The 19836-nt window shown below is 34.3% G+C and overlaps 1 protein-coding gene across 1 annotated transcript in view; it reads left to right on the top strand.

Annotated features, from left to right (window-relative positions):
* The window catches only part of FSTL5 (follistatin like 5), a 217207-nt gene that overhangs the window by 141040 nt on the left and 56331 nt on the right, over positions 1-19836 (top strand). Inside the window, exon 6 of the mRNA XM_031553000.2 lies at positions 8782-8948. Within this exon, the coding sequence (XP_031408860.1) occupies positions 8782-8948 (167 nt within the window). The remainder of the gene's footprint in view (positions 1-8781; positions 8949-19836) is intronic.

Here is a 19836-nt window from a genome sequence, read left to right as displayed (position 1 = left end):
ATAGATGCACCAAATATACAATAAATAAGGCCAAAACCAATTATCATTGCTTCAGTGAATTAGCCCTTTCATGTTACCTAGGTAAGACAGCTGTATTTAACATAAACTTCAATTCTTTTGAAATCTGTTTTCAAGAGGAAAATAGAACATGTTACAAATAATAATGAGTGAGGATGCATTTAAAATCTGTTATTCCTAATGTCCTTTCTCATTCAAATTTGGCTCTTACTAATTTATGTGCAGTTTTCAATATACCTGTACAAGTGAGCTCATAGCAAACTTTGGTTTCACATCTATTTTCAAATAACATAATGTTATGATGTTTCTTCTGTTTTTCATCAAGGCTGCATTACATATTTGTGGTCTGGATTCCAGGAAGTTTTGAGACTATTATTAACTATTCAATGATTAACCTGAAAAAAACGAATAAAGAAGTAGTCTCAATGACCACATTTATCTTAAGATACTTTGGAATATATCATAAAGACGAAAAAGTTTGGACATCCATTTTCACTGAGACCCAAGGCTGTATTTTTTTTTTTTTTTTTTTTAATGTGTAAGGTTGCTGATTGAGAATTTCAGATTTGGTATTGGGTTATGTTTTATATTAAATAGCACCAAGAAATATCAACATGTGAACACAGAAATAATAAATCAGAATTGATTGTAGTTGCTTATGACTTATGTGCTGCTGTGAGCTAGGCTTGCTTCTAATTGAGTGGCTAGAGTGTGATCAGGGTTTACAAGCTTATGTAGTGTAAACACATTGAACACTTAGCTGAACTTTGTGTATTGGCAAAGCTGGTGTACTTGAACCAACTTTTACTCAGTTTGCTGAAAAAGAATGTTTTATAATATTTTAGGCACTATGTCCTCTGCTTCCCAATGATTTAAAACATCCTGTGGTCATAAAGAGTTTTAAAAATACATTGCATCTGGGGCAACATATCAACAGAAGCTTTGGATATTTATGCTGCCAGGTACTAGACTAATGAAAAATAACCAAGCCTAAAAATATTTCAAATAAAAGTAGAGACCTGGATGCAACATGTAGCTTGCATGGTGTTATGCTATTCCAACTAAGCAAGGCGTTGTAGATAGCTTAATGGCCAACAATGGAACCCTTTTTAAATCTGATTAGTAAGTTCGTCTGAGATCTTAGTTATTTAGGTAAGACTGTTGTTTATGTCAGTTGATTTAAAATACAGTAACTGGAATTTAGGTAAATGATAGCACTGTGATGGCAGCTAAAGAGTAAAAGCACAAGTGAGACAATTTAATGCAATGATGGCCATAAGGAGAAATAATTTTATTAAGCAAAAAAAAAGATGCTGAAGACTATAATGAGCAAACACATCCTCAGAACCTAGAAGTTAGAGCCTTAAATTCATCTTTTCTTTTGACTGCCACCAAAGACATTTTTCAGTGTTAAGAATGCATAGTATGAACATATGTCCATACAGATTGTTGGACAAGAAAGGTTTTTTAGATATAGGTGTCATATCATATATCATGACAACTAGAATTAGAATAGATCATTACTTATGCATTCTGAAAGACATATTTTCTAAGCAATGTGGCATTGTAAATAAGAGTGTTGATCATATTTTCCTGGACTGCTGTGGTTTCTGTTGCTTTTAGAAATTTTTTTAGTATACAGCTATTTTAATTATATCTCGCCCATATTGAGTATAGCCATTAAAGTGATGTTGAAGTCTGAAAATGACAATAAATTATTTGGAAATTACTGTTCCATCTACTCTGAGATCCTTTTCCCAGCAAACCCTAAGGTTTTCATTTGTTACAGCTTTATTAGATCAAAAAAGACTGTTGTGTAATTTTGAGTGTATAGTCTATGAAAGCTCTACATTTATATCTGTACTTAAACCTAAGATATCGTATGTGACTATTTTCATATCAACAATTTGTGTAGCATGTATCAAATCAAATTCTAGCCCATCACACTAACTTGGAAATTTCCCTTAGGATTCACTGAATGATGCAGAAAATCTGTTGCAGAACATATTGAGAGAGATGTTAAGGTTGAAGAAGCAGTTTCAGTCTGGTGAGATGATAGTAACGGGAGGGAGATTTATTTTTTACCAGTTCATTCACTGTATCTCCCAGAAGATGGAAATTCATAGAAGTTTGAATTTCATTCTTCTTCTTAGAGTGAAAGGCTAGTCTGTCAGTCAGGATAGGCAAATCATCTTCCTTATCCCTAATAAATAAACCATGGTAAACAGGCTGTAAGTGCTATGTCTCGATTAGTGGTTTCCCCTGTGGTGGAAAAGTTTGAAGCCAAACACTTCATGAGTTGACTTTCTTTCCTGGTCTGTTTTCTTTGAGGCTAAAAAAAATTCTCCTACAGATTGTATGGCCTCTGTAGGCTTTGTGGACTCTCATAACTAGCCAATCTGTAGGATGAACCCTTTATCTGTGCTGTTGTCACTGTTCTCAAAGTGAAGTGATGATACATCATCATCATCATGTTCAAAACATTCTCCTATTAACTTAACATTCCAATTGCACGAGAGTATCAGACAAAGCCTGATATATATACGTGTGTATATGTACTATTTTTCAGTGCAGCTTTAAGTAGACTTGAGTGTTTTATCTTTGCGAGTTTAATATATATATTTGTTGTCCAGAAAGCAGTTCTCTAAATTCCTGGTTGCTTCAGGTGTTGATACGATGTCACTGTGATAGAGTGGTCATTTCAGAAACTCAGTGAATGTATGTGGATTGTCCCCAGTGCTGGTAACATTGCACTTCTGATAATTCTTGATCTAGCATGAGGTGCAGCCCATACCTATGTAGAGACAGTTGTACACAATGACAAGGGAGTGATAAATAATCAATGACTCCTTGCATTTCCATGAACAGCGTTTCTGAAGTATTTTTTAATGGTTATGCCCTGCAGAGCAAGTGAGAGTATATGCTTTACTGACTTTTATGAAGACTTAAGTGAGTCATTATAGTCCTGGTGGCACTCGACTTGAATCCTGTTGAGCTCTGTAGTCTGTGCAGACTCAGGGGAAACAAAAGGGCCCAAAGAGCAGTTTGATTGAATAGACACAGGAAGTAAAACTCGTTTAATTAAACAATTAAATTTAAACATTTATATTTCTTCCTCAGTGTTCAGTGTTCCTGTAAATGCCAAGCCTTTGGTATGGAAACTGACTGTGTTTTTTCACATCAATTTACAGTTCAAAAAAAAAAAAAAAAAAAAAAAAATTGAAGCAAATTCCAGTTAGATTGATACTACTCTGCCAGAAGATCAGATTACTTTTCATTTCTTCAATCATGTTAAAATAGTAAAAGTAGTACATTATTTCTCATAGTTCTTCCATTAAGTTCTTTATTAGCTTAAAAATAATCATGATCTTGTTGATTTAAGGGAAAATTTCCATCCACAGTCAATAAATTTTGCTGGAATCAATACCTCCGTAGGTTATTTTAATGATTGTGGTTTCATACCTAACTTTACAGCACAAAGACTAAGCATTAGTTTTAATTTAGAATGAAAAGACGACTGTGGTAGTTGTACTCTGCAGATTTTTATTTTCATTTTTAATTACACTAGAGGCCTATCTATCACATACTCTTATGTGAATGGCTGTGGATTTAGGAGGTGAGATTTCCTTCTTAGCTTAATTTTGTAGGAAACCATGGTGCAACGTCCTGAAAACTAAGCTTACAAAATGCTGTTGAAGGGTGGTGAGGGAAGGAATGTTAAAATAGACATTATTTAAGAAAATATCTTAAAGTGAAAAACGTTCAGGTTTCAATCTGATTAACTTAATCACAAATGAGAGGATTTAAGGTGTGTGTACTTATGCACTTAGAAGGATTCTTCATGAAGAGTACAATGGCATTAAGAATGAATAGGTGGCAGATGAAAAAATTTGGATTTGAATTATAGGACACAACCATTTAAATGCTACATGTAGTTAAGCTAAGATCCTGTATTTGGTCATTTAATTTACCTTTCACTTTTAATATATGCTACAAAAGGTGTCGTATATCTGTTATTTTTAATTTACCAAATGTTTATATGAGACATTATTGTTTCAATTGTGTTGAAAACAACCTATGAAGAAATTAGAATGCTTTTTGTTGCATTCTTTTTTTAGTTCATACTATTTAATGTTTTGTTTACTTTTCAATATGTATATTCTCATTCTGTGCCAGGGAGATCTGGTGTTAATAACAAACAAGGAAAAAAAAAGTGTGTGTATATATATATCTGTGTGTGTGTGTGTGTGTGAGTATATATATAAATTTAAGTTATTAACTTCTATATTTTATTTATTCCTTTTCCTTACTTCAGTGGACTCTTTAAAAAAAATTATATGCAGGGGTTTTTTGCTGTTGTTGTTTTGTTGGTTTTTTTTTCCTGATACAATCAGCAAATGGAAGCTGTTTGAATAATAAAAATTTTACATGTTAAATTCATTAAATTAGGCAATCAGGTGAAATATTCTACTTTATTCTAAATTCTGAAATTTTGAAACATTCTTAATGTTTCTGGGTATTTGAATAACGAATGATATGTATTTATCTTTAAGAGAAGCTTTAATTTCTTCCACGAAATAAACGTAGCACAACCTATCAGTTGTTCTCTATTAAATCTTACTGAGTAGTATGAAAAATAAAATTGAAGACAAGCTTTTGCTTCTTTTCTTTTATGGTTTCTATTAATTTTTTTTAATTTGCATTAAAAATATTTTCATATTCCTTGTTAAAAAAGGAAAAGTTAAATAAATATTAATTTGAAGAAATATCTTAAGATCCATTCTTCTTGAAAAATAATAGAATTGTGAAAATAGAGAAAAGAAATCTCTGCTATGCTAGCCTTAAGGCTGGAAATAAAACATCTTGAATTTTGATAGAAGCTCTGCTGCTTTGTTAAATAGCAGTGGCACAGTTATTTATGCTTGTGCATGTGTGGCTAATAGAATTATGAAAGCAGGTCTTTTGATGTTTTTAATAGATCTTTGAGATTTTTAAATATTAACATAATGATTATGAAGTAGTGCACTACATTTTCCTTAAATTATATAATAAGTAATAATTAATACAGCATTACTTATATTGTTATAATTCTATCACATGGATACAGAATGGCCTGCCCAGGGAGGTGGTGGAGTCACTGTCCCTGGAGGTGTTCAAGAAATATTTAGATGTTGTACAGAGGGATGTGGTTTAAGTGAGAAACATTGGTGACAACTGAGCAGTTGGACTGGTTGATCCAACTGGCTGATCCAAGGTTGGTCTTTCCAACCTTGGTGATTCTATGATTCTATGATGTGGATTGATTTGAGCTGATCACTATGAACTCTTGCAGTATGAGCAGGAGTTCAGGCTCATCAGCACCCTGTTCTAAGTCAGCTCTGTGCTACACTATTTTTGTGATGAATCGATGAACAAAGAAGGCTATTGTTATATGGAAATCATTTTGTACAGGAAAAAATACTATTTTCAAGTTTTAATTAGGAGTTTTTCACTTATTTCCACTTGAAAAATATTCTCTCCCTGTGATAAATCATCTAAGGTGAACTGTTGGGATACCACCTTCGGAATGCTTTAATTCCGGTCTCTTGGTCCTTTTTTTTTTTTTTTTTTAATTTGAAAAGCCAATCAAAATGCTTCTTTCTGGATGAACTATGTTTTGCTCTATTTACATTTATAGAAAATAAAATCTGTTCACAGCAAAGATGACTTTTTCTTTCAATAGTTTAATTGCACTGAAAAGTGAAATTCTGTATACTTTCTTCAGCCTAGCATACCAAGATTATTTTGAACTTTGCCAAAAGGCAAGCTTTTTTTATCATTTAATTTTTGAACTGACAAAGTTAGACATGCTAATCGTAATGCATGCAGATTTTAAAGTTGCTTTTAAGAACAGCAAAATGACACTGATGGAAAGGCTCTTGTTTCGTTTTGAGAAGGTGAGATCAATGCCAGAAGAAGGAAAAGGCACTTTGTGTAGCTGTATTCCCAATATTACAAGACAAAACAAAAAATCGTAGTAAGATTTGACACAACCAAATAGCAGCATTTCCAATTTTTTCACTATTAAGTGAAAGAATTAGCAAATCCTGATGTTCACTGAAAATTTTTCCACTTAGTGTTTTCTACCGGTAGTTTTTATCTTGCTATTGATCAACAATAGGGCCTTAGAATTTTTAAAAATGAAAAATACTATTCATAAAATTCCTTGTAGAAGCATTATGAATCTCAGATTATTTTACGTTCAGTTTTATTCTCTTCAGTTCTTTAAATTCTTCCTGAAACTTATCAGCCTATACATATGTTGTGTCTAGACTAGGAGGTTTTAGGGCTAGTTTGTGTTAATTTCACTAAGGTTATATGTGGTCATTGCTCTAAGGTGTTAAAGGTTTTTAAGAGCTGTAATACCTGAGCCACAGGCAAGGAGAACCTTTTTATATCTCTTGAAAAGCAGTGACTTTTGCATATCCTTCCTAGTTACAGGCTACTTTGTTAATTTCAAAAACCTTGTAGTTAACTACAGCAAAACAAAAGGCCATAGCTAATGCCCTATGACCACTCATTTGAAGTTAAGCTGCATTTTATACACTTTCCATTAAGCTCAGAGCTTACAGTAGTCCATGGGCATGAACCATAAATGAATTATTAATGTCATAAAATAGTAATGCCATTTTGTTTTGTTTTGTTTTGTTTTTTGGAACATAATTTTCACTAAGGTAGCAAATGCTAAACTTTGCATTTAATACATGTCTCCTTATCCACAATTGCATTCTAATTAAAAATAGAATAAAAAGAACTGGACTTCTGTATAAAGGCATCGAAATAATAATACTGGAACTAATTGGAAACAGACCTTGAAATTTTGTAGAATTTAAATTAGATAACTCATTTATCATGTGAGGATTAGCATTTTTCATAATCATTTTATGGTAATCATTTAATGACTATGCTAAATTAAGTATTGGCTTTGGAAAACACAGATAATTACTCTTATAGATCATCGTGTTTATCTACCTTTTAAGGTTTATACAGACAGAATTCTGTAAGAAAATATTAGTATGCTGTTGCTGTCTATCAGAAGTTTTGAATCATTCAGTAGTCATTCAGATGTGTTTCAAGAAGTCTGGATAGCAGTGTCATTGAAGAACCATATCCTATAACATACAAGCTGAAATGCTTCAGATGATTGAAATACATTTTAAAAACGACAGGAGATAGCTCAATATTTAACTTAATTTATATATTCCCTTTTCAATGGTGTAACAAATTGTATCAGGTCATGCATTGAGGGGAAAAAATTGTCAGTCACATTGAATGGTGGACAGCATTATGTTCCGATTGGAAGAGAGAATAAAGGTGTTTTGTATTTTCTCTAAATAGAAAATTAATATTTTTAATCACATAAAAATTGTCTTTCTGAAAAAAAAAAAATCTTTCTTTCCTGAAGCTATTGAAATGCCTTTCTTCTTGCAATTTGGAAAGGAAGAAAAAAAGTATTAAACTGAACAATCTTTTTAATTGTGTTAATTAAAAATTGTTTATAGCTTTTGTGAAGCTAACAGGAACCAATACTCTTAGCTTGTTTATAGGTTGTTGCTTTGCTGTAATGAGAAGATTAATGTCACTCTTTCTTTTTTTTATGTAAGAGTCCAAATGTGTGGGACATCAAAGTCAAGAGTCCTTCTCTTAAATAAATCAAAAGTGGCTTACCTGATATTGTGAAATAGCTTGTTAACACTAGCAATTTTTAATGCGTGATGCACTGGAAATGTTAAAAGTAGATGTTGAGTATTTGTGGCTTGAGATGACTCATGCTTCAGTAGAAGTACTGTATTCAATTCATGTTTGTCAAGCATTACATGATGTTATATTCTTGTGGTTGTTGCTGTATTCCATCTTCATTGTTGCTGCTGCTGCTTGGCAGACACAACAGCTAGAGAATAGATGCTATGAAATGCTCTGGTTTTTGGTTTGTTATTTTTTTTTCTTCTCTCTGTACTTAGGAAAAATTTATTCAAGTACACAGCTGTTTGTTATTCTGGCTCTGGATTTTTCTAGCTATTGTAAAAGAAATCATGTTTGACCAGAGAACCATAGTGCAAATTCTTTTTACACTATTTTTTAGAACTGACGTAAACTAGTGTGTTTTGACTATGATTAATGCATATTCTGAGACTCAAATGGAAGAGAATACTAATGTCAGTTTTATCAGGAACTTGTGCTTTCACAGTCAATGGAAATCCTCCATAAAAACTGGTACATCAGAAAAGAAAGCTCATACCTTAATTTTACATTCTGAAAGCAGAATTCACATTTGTCCATCCCCACTTCAGTCTTGTATCTTTTCCACACTGTGTTCCATTAATATTTTTCTTTTCTGAAAATGAATGACTCTTAACAGAACAGAAGTATTGTCACGTTAGTTAAATGAAGATGCTGGCTACTGTACTGCATTGGCCTAACTGTTAAATAACTTCTGGAGTCTGATTGTAGATACATTCTGTTATGTTTGTTGTAGTCTTACCTCTCAAATTCATTTTCATATTAAATGCTTCTCTTTATAGAATCATGCTTGTCAGTCAATTTAATTGAAATGTCATGGTGACCTTTATTTGAAATACTCTGAACTTCCTGTGTTTTTTGGAAACTCTTTTTACTTTGATTCCAATTAAAATTATTTAAATTATCAGGGTACAAAAGCCGCATACTAATTAATCTTATGAAACTGCTAGCAAATTAACCTTACAAACAATATATCTTTTGCAGAGGTAGTTCAGCTGAGTTTGCCAGAAGACCAAAAACTAAGCACTACTGCAGCAACAGTAGGACAAAGTGCTGTCTTAAGTTGTGCCATCCAGGGCGCTCTGAGACCTCCCATCATCTGGAAGAGGAACAATGTCATTCTGAATAACTTAGATTTGGAAGACATCAGTGTAAGTAAAAGAATCCTATTTAACAGCTTGTTACAAAACCTTTGCTCGAAGAACTGAGAAGTGATGTTTAACTAATTCTACTCAATATGTTTTTAGGAAAACAAAACAAAATAATAGGAATAAAATGCTTACCAAACTCTGTTTTTCTTTCAAATTGTTTGCAAACTCTTGGTGTTAAAAATAATGAAAGACAGGTATTGAATTTCTCCATAGGAGGAGACTCCACAACCTCTCTCTGGGCAACTTTCTCCAGGGCTCCATCATTCTTGCCATAAAGAAGTTCTTCTGCATATTTGTATGGAACTTCCTATGTTTAAGTTTTAGGCCATTAATCATTGTCCTATCGCTGCACACCACCAAAAAGACAGACAAACACAGGGAATATTCCTGTAGGGAGTGCACTAGTGAACCACTTGGAAATGAAGTTGAGTCTGGGAAAGTGCAGAAGAAAGCTGTTGTTTTAGTAAAGTTCATCTTTGTGTTTCCTACAACCTGAGTTACTAATTTTTATTTATTTATTTATTTATTTATTTTACTTTAATTGGCTATAAATTAAGCCAGTTTTCCGTAGGTAAAGTCTGGTTTTCCCATAATGGTAGTAAGGAGGAAGTCTTCACCTGCAAATTTTTTCATTCAGGTTACTCCCCTTTTCTTTCCCTCTTCCTCTGAGAGGCGGAATGAGCAAGTGCTGACTGGGAGCTTGCTTATTAGCTAGGGCCAGCCTACCATGCTTCTTTGTTAGTTATAACGGCTGGATATGCAGTCCAATGTGGATTTTTTGAAGACTCATGGAGTACCTAATTTGAAGTTAGTTTGAAGTGGTGTTGAGAAATCAAAAGCTAAGGGAGAAAATTAAAATTGGTAGAATTGGCTGAATTTTTGTACATTTAATAGGAGTGAAAGGCCATGTGACAATGTACTGGCTTAACAACCATAAACATAAGCAAATAAATAGATCAAGCAAAGAGGTAATTCCCAAAAGAAAGTCGACAAATTGCATCCTAAGAGAATTTGCAAGACAGCTAAAAGATGCTATGGAAGTAAAAGCAGATGAGGGATTGTTCATCTCTGGAAAAAAACTTAGTATTCATATCTGCACAGAGTGGAATTATTTAAGTAGTCTCTGTTTGGGGGTGATCTCTGCATGTATATTTGGTGTATGGCTACAGTAGTAATGAAACAGAGTAAATTTTTCCAGTGACAGAAGTATAGTTCTGAAGGTGAATGTATTCATTATTTCTTTATATACCATAAGAAAATCATAGAAAGAATGAAATGCTTGAAAGTGCTTTTTGAAGAACGTTAGATCTTAGTCCATTAATATTAATAATTATGATTCAAAGGGAGTGACAGATCCAATATCCCTGAGGTGAGGCATTAAAAATATGTAGCACTTGAATTAATGTAGGTGATACTGATCTAATATGCAGATAAGCCAACAAACAGTGGAAGAAGGAACTAAAGGAACCTGGAAACAAAGCTAGAAACAATAAAAAATGATTGGGCATAAAAACATTAACTGGGTTACAGAGTCTCTTTTCTTCAAAATCTATTTTATGCATTCTACTGTTTGCACTGATTTGAACTCACACTTTCTATTTCCTTTAAGAACAACAAAAAATTCTCCTTGTATTTCTTTGGTCATTCCATAATGTTCTGAAATTTGATTGTCAGATACTCTTACAACTTTACATTTATTTCAAGCTTCTTATGTAGTTATTATTCAGTATCTGTTCAAGTAATGTAGTAAAAATAAAACCTTGAGGAGAAGAAAAATAATTTGACAAAACCGAATTATTTGTATTTCAATATGGGAAATTATGTTAGTACTTAAATATTGACTTGAAAAGAACAAATGCAGAGGGAATATAGCGTGTTTCAGTTTGCTGCATTTTAACCACCAAAGAATGTGTTGTACTTATTCAGACAATTTTAAACATTAAAATGCTTTAAGCCCTTGTTTAATTTCAGATGTCTGCAGAGGAAATGTGTTCTGTGATTTGCTGTGACTGTGTTATAATCTAAAATGTTTGGCTAGCACTGGGAATTGTCAATTTACTCAGCTGTATAACAACCACATATGTGCATCTGAAAAATAATGTTCTTGTGTAAGTTGTGGTATTGTTTTGGGGAAAAAATAAGTGACAAGGACTAATCTAGAGAGGCAGATAAATACTTTTTTTTTTTTTCCAGCAAAATGCATCAGAGATCATGTAACTGGAAGTGAGCATATGTGGCACCAATCAGATTAAGTAGTAGTGACAATGTGATTTTGTGAATCAAGGCAAATGCTCGTTCTTATGGTGTGGAAATTAAGTTTTTGTACTGTGCAATTTTCAATGCAAGTTAAATTATTTGTTTTGGGAGTAACAAATTCAGAACTATATAATGTCTTTGACTTCCAAGAATTGAGAACACAAATATTATTTAATCACTGCTTTTAAAAAAATAGAAAAATTTACTGATTTTTTATCTTGCCACAAATGTATGGTTAAATGTTAAAAATGATATGATAACATCTATTAGCCAATTTTAGGAGTCTTTAGTGCTCCTCAACTCTTCTCATCATATAAACGATTAAACTTATGAAAGTTGTGTGCCTTTTTTTTTTTTTTTTTTTCATTTAAACTGATAAGAGTCAGAGGTGATCAGCATTGACCTAAATGAAACCTTGAAAAGTTTTCTGCCTCTGCAAATTTTACTTTATTTAAATTGTAATTCATTTGTTCTATGACTCAGTACAGACTCAGACTTTTTACTGATATTTTAGTATGCATCTATAAGGGCTTTCTCTTGCCATGAATCTTAAATTCGTAATTTTTCTTTTCAATTTGCTTGAGTTTTATATAAACTATTATTCATTGCAGAACAAAGTTCTTATCTATGGGAAAATTAAAAATAGCAGATTTTTTTTTTTCCCAAATGCAGTGCATGTTTTTCTCATATAAATTGATTTGCTTTTAAAATGCTTTTTATATTTCATTTTACTTTCTTTTTTGAACTTTTCCTTTAGTTTTGCCTCCAGCTCTTCTCCTATACCTAGCACTTCTCTTACAAGCTGTCTGCGCTTTGTTCTTACATTTATACAAGATCTACTTAAATGACTTGCTCACCTATAAAGTTTAACATCTGCTAACAGAATTAAATTAGTAGATTTTTGAAGGAGTGTAGGTTAATCTACTTTTTAACGAAAACTAAACATTTCTTTCTTTAGACTACCTTAATTGAAAACATGTAATATTTCTATTTGACAGGCAAAGTTTGTGGCTTTGAAGTTATGTATAGGTTATCTTTCTCTCAAAACATCTCATTTTTTCATTGCATTAAAATTAATTTCCAAATTAAACTCTTACTTTTGATATCATATTCAAGTCTACATCCTAGGGTGGCCAGCAGGGCAAGGGAGATTATTGCCAACATCTACTCTGCCCTTGTGTCACGGGTCCATCCCAGTTCAGTTTAGTTCTGTGACTGAAGGGATGGAGCAAGGGACCCATGGTCCTGTGCCATGTGAAAAGCAGAAGGGAGTAGATAGGGAAATGGGCTCAGAGGAGGACAGCAGTGGCAATGAGCTAAGGGAGGCACTGAGCAACAGGAAACCAATTATGATAACATATGCAAGATAACACAATACGGTAGAATATAATTAAAATTGAAGCTAATAAATAAATGAGATTTCCAAAAACTGAAGGCTGTACTCTAATATTGTAGAAGAGATGGCTAGGAAGTATGCACAGAGAGACTAGTAGAAAGACAGTCCCGTAACTCCCAGACAGTTTTATCTTTCCCTTTGAGCAGCAACGAAATAATGAAGTCTTCTGGGAGTTGTAGGTAGCTCTTCTATTCTGGGACTAGGTACCCAGAACTATCCACAATCCACGGAACTGCAGAATTAACTCTTTTAACTCCCAGTGAAGCACATGATGTTATGATGTGTGTGGAATACTGATAACAAAAATCATAAAACTATGACACCTTGTGAGATATCATCTGCAATATTGTGTCAAGGTCTGGGGCTCCCAGCACAAAAAAGATGTAGAGCTGTTGGAGCAGGTTCAAAAGAGGGATACAAAGATGATCAGATGGCTGGAGCATCTCTCCTATGAGAAAAGGCTGAGGGAACTGGGCTTGTTGAGCCTGGAGAAGGATTCCAAGAGCATTTGTTGTGACCTTCCAGTACTTAAAACAAACTTATTAACAGGAGGTAGACAGAATTTTTACGTGGTCTGATGGTGATAGCACAAGGGGGAAAAGTTTTAAACTAAAAGAGAGGAGATTTAGGTTAGATCATTGAGCAATTTTTCACTTGGAAAGTAGAGAGAAACTGGAACAAGTTGTCCAGAGAAGCTGCGGATGCCCCTTCACTGAAGATGCTCAATTCTGGTTTGGGTAGGACCCTGGACAACCTAATCTACTACCAGATATAGTGGGTGGCATCCCTGCCCTCATGGCAAGATGCTTGATGCTTGGAATTAGATTTTTAAGATCTCTTCCAACCCAAGCCATTCTATTACACTGCGATCCTTTTCTTTTTTTCTTTTTTTCTTTTTTTTTTCTTTTTTTCTTTTTTCTTTTTTCTAAAATGTCGTTTGTTTGCCATTAAAACTTATTGTCCTCTGAAAGAACATATTCCCTTCCACTCTAAAGAGTTCTTCTCAGCAGCTGTTGAAATAAATATTTTCATATTGGCCAAAATCTTAAACTTAGTTCTTAGAAAGGGCTTCTGACAGCTTCTCTTTTACTTCCGGCTTCCCATCCTTTATCCCTTTTCTATTCCTAACAAAATTGTCAGGAGAACATCAAGAAAAATATCTCCCTTTGATGCTGTCTTCTCCAATGAGATAGTATGATCTACACACAAACTTCTCTGTGTGTTTGGTTGTTAGTATGAAATTTTTATGACAATGATTAAAAACATAATTTGTAATATTTGTACTTATGACTTTATACTTGTTTTATGCTTTAAGATAAGACTTGATTACCTTTTCTCTGTTATTTGGTATCAAATACCAATTTCATTTGCTTGATTTTAAAAGTGTTCTGAAAATGCTGTCGAAGCTGCTGATCAGATTTATTAGTCTCTAATGTTTTTTTAAATTTATTTATATACTTTTGGCTTATATATATGTTTGCTCACCAATATAGTTATTTCATTCAGGAGTTTGCTTCCATTCTTCTTTTTTCTTATTTGGAATCATAATTACTTCTTTAGTAGCAGGATAAATCACACCAAAAGAAAACATTGAGTATGTGTAAGACTTGCAAGACCTGGCATTTTTTTCTCTGAATATTGAAAAGATCTTATTTCATTAATCATCTAATGAATGCTACTTCAGACTGTGGATAATAACACCGTAAACTGTGCATCATAACATTTATATAACATTGTAAAGGTGCACTTAAATAAGATACCACTATGGATCTGTAATCTTCTGGTTAATGAAGTGTGGTAAAAAGTTGCAGTGTGGTTTCATTCAAACATACTGATTCCTGGACATGCAAATTGTGCAACTCTAGCTTACTCAAAGCTATAATACTATAGAAGTTTAAGGTTTATATACATCTTTTTATGGTGGTGACTATCTTAATTTTGAGCCAGCTGATGATTTTCACTTTTTGAAAAAGTATTAAGATTTTTCTGATTTCTCCAGCTCAGTCTGCAACACATTGCTATTGGGTGAAATAGGTGTAAAGAATGCAGGAAATATATCAGGCTTTTCAGGTTATTATTTTAAAACAAAGTCCCCAAAGTCAGAAAGCAGCCTGGCCTCACCTGCAGCTGGTAGGTAAGGTCAGTCTTTTTTAAAGTATGATGAAGATGCTTTGTTAATAATGGCCTCCTGTGGCTCGTACTCCTGACTTTTAAAGCCTTTTTATGTGATGTTAAATAGGAGGGCCACATCACCAGTAATGAAAGAACGGAAGTGCTCGGATATCTGAGAGTCTATTTTAATGCTTAAACGTTTGAAAAATAATAATAATAATAAAATAACTGTCTTTGCTTGTTCCTCCTAAGCATCCCAGGAAGTAGAAAGATGACAGGTAGAGCATAATTACCTACTAGGAATTTTGCTTAACTGTCTTATGTAATATTTACTGCCAAAAGGAAAAAAAAGTAATCTTCTGGAAGTGTTTCATTAGTGTACCTAGACAATGAGTAAATACTAAAAACAAACAAACAAACAAAAAAGCCACACCAAAAGAAACAAACAACAACAAAAAACAACCTGACGCCAACCTGTAAAATCACCAGTACTGTTACTCACCAAAGTGACTGAAGCAAAGTACTTATCTAGATCAAACCTACTTAATTTGTGAACTCTGATAGGATTCCAACAGATGATGCTATGTGTGATACACTTTTCAAATGATGGCATTTTAACATTTCTCTGAATTAAATTGCTCAGTGATCGATCTACTCGTAGTCTTAGCACCACATTTCCATTCATTTCTAAATCCTATTGATGATCTACTTTAGTATAGCCTAACTTCTCTTTCGTCATCCAAAATTCTGTACTGTATTTAAATGTAATCAATCTTGTCATTTTTATGCCATATTTATATATCCACCTTAAAAATTCTAGAACTTATCTTTCAAAAGTTTGTGTTCAGAACTTCTTCTGTTTGAATACGAATCACCTTTGTCTCAATGGCTAGAATCTTTTCATTATTTTGTTTCAGAATAGATAAAACTAGAGATTTTCCTAAATTTAGTGTGAATTTTTGTAATGTCTATTTGTAAATACTTTACACAGGGTGACAAAAATGATCAGATAATCTCTTTTGGACCCCCTCCAACAGCTCCAAACCTCTCCTGTACTGGAGGTGGCAGGCTGGGACACAGTACTCCAGATGGGGCCTTACAAGGGCAGAGTAGGAGGAAACAATCCCCTCCCTTTCTCTGTGGGCTACGCTTTTGATGATGCTGCCCAGCCTTTTGTTGGCCTTCTGAGCTGCAAGAGTGGACTGCTGGCTGTTGTCCAGCTTCTTGTCCATCAGGACCCCCAAGTCCTTCTCTGCAGGGCTCCTCTCTATGAGTATTTCTCCCATTCTGTACTCATTTCTGGGATTGCCTCGACTCAAGTTCAACACCTCACGCTTGGCCTTGTTAAGCCTCATTAGATTCTCATGTGTCCACTTTTTGAGCTTGTCCAAGTCACTCTGGATGGTGTCCTTTCCTTCTGTTGTGTCAATTGTACCACTCAACTTAGTGTCATCAGCAAACTTGCTGAGAGTACACTTCAGTCTTGCTGTTTTATGTTCTTGATAAACGTATGTTCAAGAGCACTCGTTTCAAGACAGATCCCTGCAGAAAACCCCTCATGACTGGCTTCCAGCTGGTCACAGAACCATTGACAGCAACCCTCTGGATGTGATCATACAGCCAACTCTTTATCCAACAAATAACTAACCTTCAAATACACATCTTTCCAATTTAGAGATAAGGATGTGATGCAGGACCATGTCAAAGACTTTAAATTATGATTGATGTAGTGATAAAATTGAAGCAGTGGATTTCTCGCAGAAGAGATAACCTTTTAGTATCAATTCAGAGAGTACAAGAATATGGTTATGACTCATTGCAATACTCTGATTGAAATGGCTTTTGAGTTTATGGGTTTTGCTTTTGACTGTGCAATGGAAAGTGCATATGTTTGCTTTAAAAAAAAATCAACTGTTTTTATATATTGTAAGTATGTATTTAAGTTAAGTACTTTGCCTCAAAATAATACATAGTTCATGAAGAATTTTGCAAGTAGTAGTAGATGGCAAACCTTACATGTATAACAAATGATGAGAGTATTTAGTGAGAACAAAACAGCTAAACATAATCAAAGTTTACTTTGTTAATAATAGAAAATATGAATATTAGAAAATGTTAATATAGATTAATAAATTTAATAAAATATTTATTTTAGTAAATGTTAATAATTACTTTGTTGTCATCAGAAATATAACATTATTCACATTCCTTGTAGGAAATAGGGAATTTCCATCCTTGTTTCTATAACTTGGAGGCAGACTAGATCAAACAAAATGACATGTACTGTAAAGAAGAAACATAAATATCTCACTACCCATAATGTGTAGAAAATATAAGACTTGTATGTACTCTATTTGCATATTTAATATTCTGAAACTTCATTTTACGGACTCTCTGAGTGCTGTTCGATCCATCTTGTTTTGTATCAATACCCAGGTAGACAAAGACTATTGCTAAAAATCGTTATCACGGTCGATCACAGTAGAGAGGTAAAAAAGTAATTGTTCCAATATAACTAGTTTCAGTCAGTGTATACTGAATAGCCCTTTGTTTCACTGACGCCTCACCTAGTGAAGCTTTCTTTTGATAAAATATTAGACTGATGAACATGGAACATTGTATTAATGGTTTGAGCAAAGGCAAGATGGGTGATTTTTAAAAATAACTGAGACTGCTATAAAAACTGCAGCAGGTTTCAACTTTTTGTGCAATACAGCCTTTGCCATACTCCAGCTCATACTAAGTGCTTAGTTCGGATTGATTTGTATTCACTGTTTGCCTAAAGGCTCTGTGTCAGAAGTTGTTTTTTTTAGTGCTGTGTTTGGCAAGCTGGGATAGCCTCCTTTTAAATGAAGCTGCTATGCTAGCATGCAAGCTTTCAGTATTTTTATTTCTGTTCATGAACAAAGTACACCAATGGACATACATCACTCCCTTTGCTATGTATCTTTAGGTCTGTAGCGTTGAAAGTCTTTTGTATAGGATTTCCATTCAAAATCTTTCTAAGCATACATGTACTGTTTTCATACATGTGAGGACTGCTCCAAAAGTAATGAGCCCATGACTGGGGGACAGCAGGTCCACAGGACCATTAAGAGGAGGGGAGGAGAGGGCGGAGCATCGATGGTTTATGGGCTGGTTGGGCCAGGTTCTATGACTAGTGGGGCAAGGGACCCACGCACGAGGGAAAGGGAAAAGGGGGATGGGTAGGGAGATGGGATATGGGCCTAAAAATACAACAGCAGCAACAATGTGAGGAGGAAATTTAATTTACTATATATGATATTGGAATACAAGATAACACAATATAATATAATATAATTGGAACTGAGGCTAATAAATCAAATAAAATGAGAGAGTGTCTGAAACCGAAGGCCATACTTTGAAATGAAGGTGGAACAGCTGGGGATCACACACACACACTATCAGGCTGAGAGAGAGGGAGAGAGACAGAGTCCCGTAACTTGCCAGGAGCTTTATTTTCTCCTCTGAACTCAAAGTCCTCTGGGGTATGTAGTTATTCTCTTCTGAGAGCCAGGTGTTCAGAAAACTGGTGGTCCACAGAGGTAGGGCATTAACTCTTTAAATCCCAGTGCTTTACATGATGTTATGATGTGGAATACCAATAACCAAAAATCATAAAACCATGACAGCCTCCTATTTATTTCCATGGAAACTACAATTGATACAAAGCGGACAATGATGCTATTGGATATTTAATAGATATTGGGCACAATAATGCCACTTCTCAGCAACAAAACACTATTTTGCAACATAGTCATCACCGTTAGCTATGCTGGCAGTTTTGCCAGCAATGAACAAGAGCTTTCATGCCTTTCTTTAGAAAATCTGCACTAACAGAGCAGTCTCGCTTATTCAGCTGCTATTATGGCATTGTTTCTGAGAAAATGTTGCCCAAACAGGTGGAAGTCAGAAGGGATTACATCTGGACTGTGTGGTAGGTGTGACAAGAAAGTTCAGCCAATGTTGGAAACATGTTTGATGATATTCAAACTGGCATAGGGCCTGGCATTATCATGTTGCAAGAGAAAGATTGTTTTCTTCTCTGACCTGATTCTGAAAGTTTGAGCCTTCAACTTAGTCAGTGTCATAACTGCAGTCAATGTTGATGTTTTATCCAGGTTCCAGCAGATCCTGGAGGATCACCTCTTTCCTATCCCAAAAGACAGTGTACATCACTTTATCTTTTCTTCGATGGGGAATTCACATGTTCTTACTCCATGGACTGCTATTTTGACTCCAGCTAGTAGTGGTGACACCATGTCTTGTCACCGATAATGATGAGATCCAGGAAAATGTCATCTTCAGCCTTGTATTGCTACAGCAGGTCCTGACAAACTTGCCTATTATGTTCCCTTTGTTCCTTTGTGAGCATTCATGGGACCCAGCTGATGCAAACTGCCATATTCCAATGTTGCCACCAACAGTGGCCTCCAATGCACTGAAGCAAATATTTAACTGGTTATAATCCACTGATTTACATGGATAAGCTGATTGAGCTGCTCTTAATTTCGTAGTGTGACAGCTGTATGTGGCTATCTGAAACATGATTTGTCTTTCACATTGCTGTTGTCACTGCTGAAGTGCAGTAATATCCGCTGTTTGGTCTCCATAGATGTTGAACAAGTGTTGATGAATATCAGCGGGTGCCATTTTTCCTGCATGGAGGGATTCAGTTCTACTCCTTTGCTTTAGATACGCTCCCATGTCAAATGCCATTTTTTCAGACTGTCCCTCTGCTTCTGTGTAGCAGGTTTTCCATAGGATAATGAATGCTACCATTTGATGCTAAGTGTTACTGTTTCCTGATGTAATTAAACAGCAGTGCTTACTGTATTCATAAGAATAACAGAAAAATCATAGACTTTTGTTTAGGTTACTTAATACAGAGTTCTTTTGATTTAAAATAAGAGAAACATGAATCTTTTTCTAAGGTTTGCTGAATACAAACAAATTCTGTTGAATTCAACTAATAGCCACTGCCTGTGTATCACAAAGTCCTATTTTAGGTAGGTAATAAAGAGTATTTGTAAGGCAAACTTAGGACATGCACAAAGATTTCCTCAAAATCTGAGTTAGGGATTTAGTTTGGTGTTCTGAATT

This window comes from Meleagris gallopavo, chromosome 4 (assembly GCF_905368555.1).
Source record: "Meleagris gallopavo chromosome 4, MGAL_WU_HG_1.1, whole genome shotgun sequence".
Classification (NCBI taxonomy): Eukaryota; Metazoa; Chordata; class Aves; order Galliformes; family Phasianidae; genus Meleagris; species Meleagris gallopavo.
Note: the sequence above shows the minus strand (reverse complement) of the source record. Positions and strands in the feature narration are given on the sequence as shown.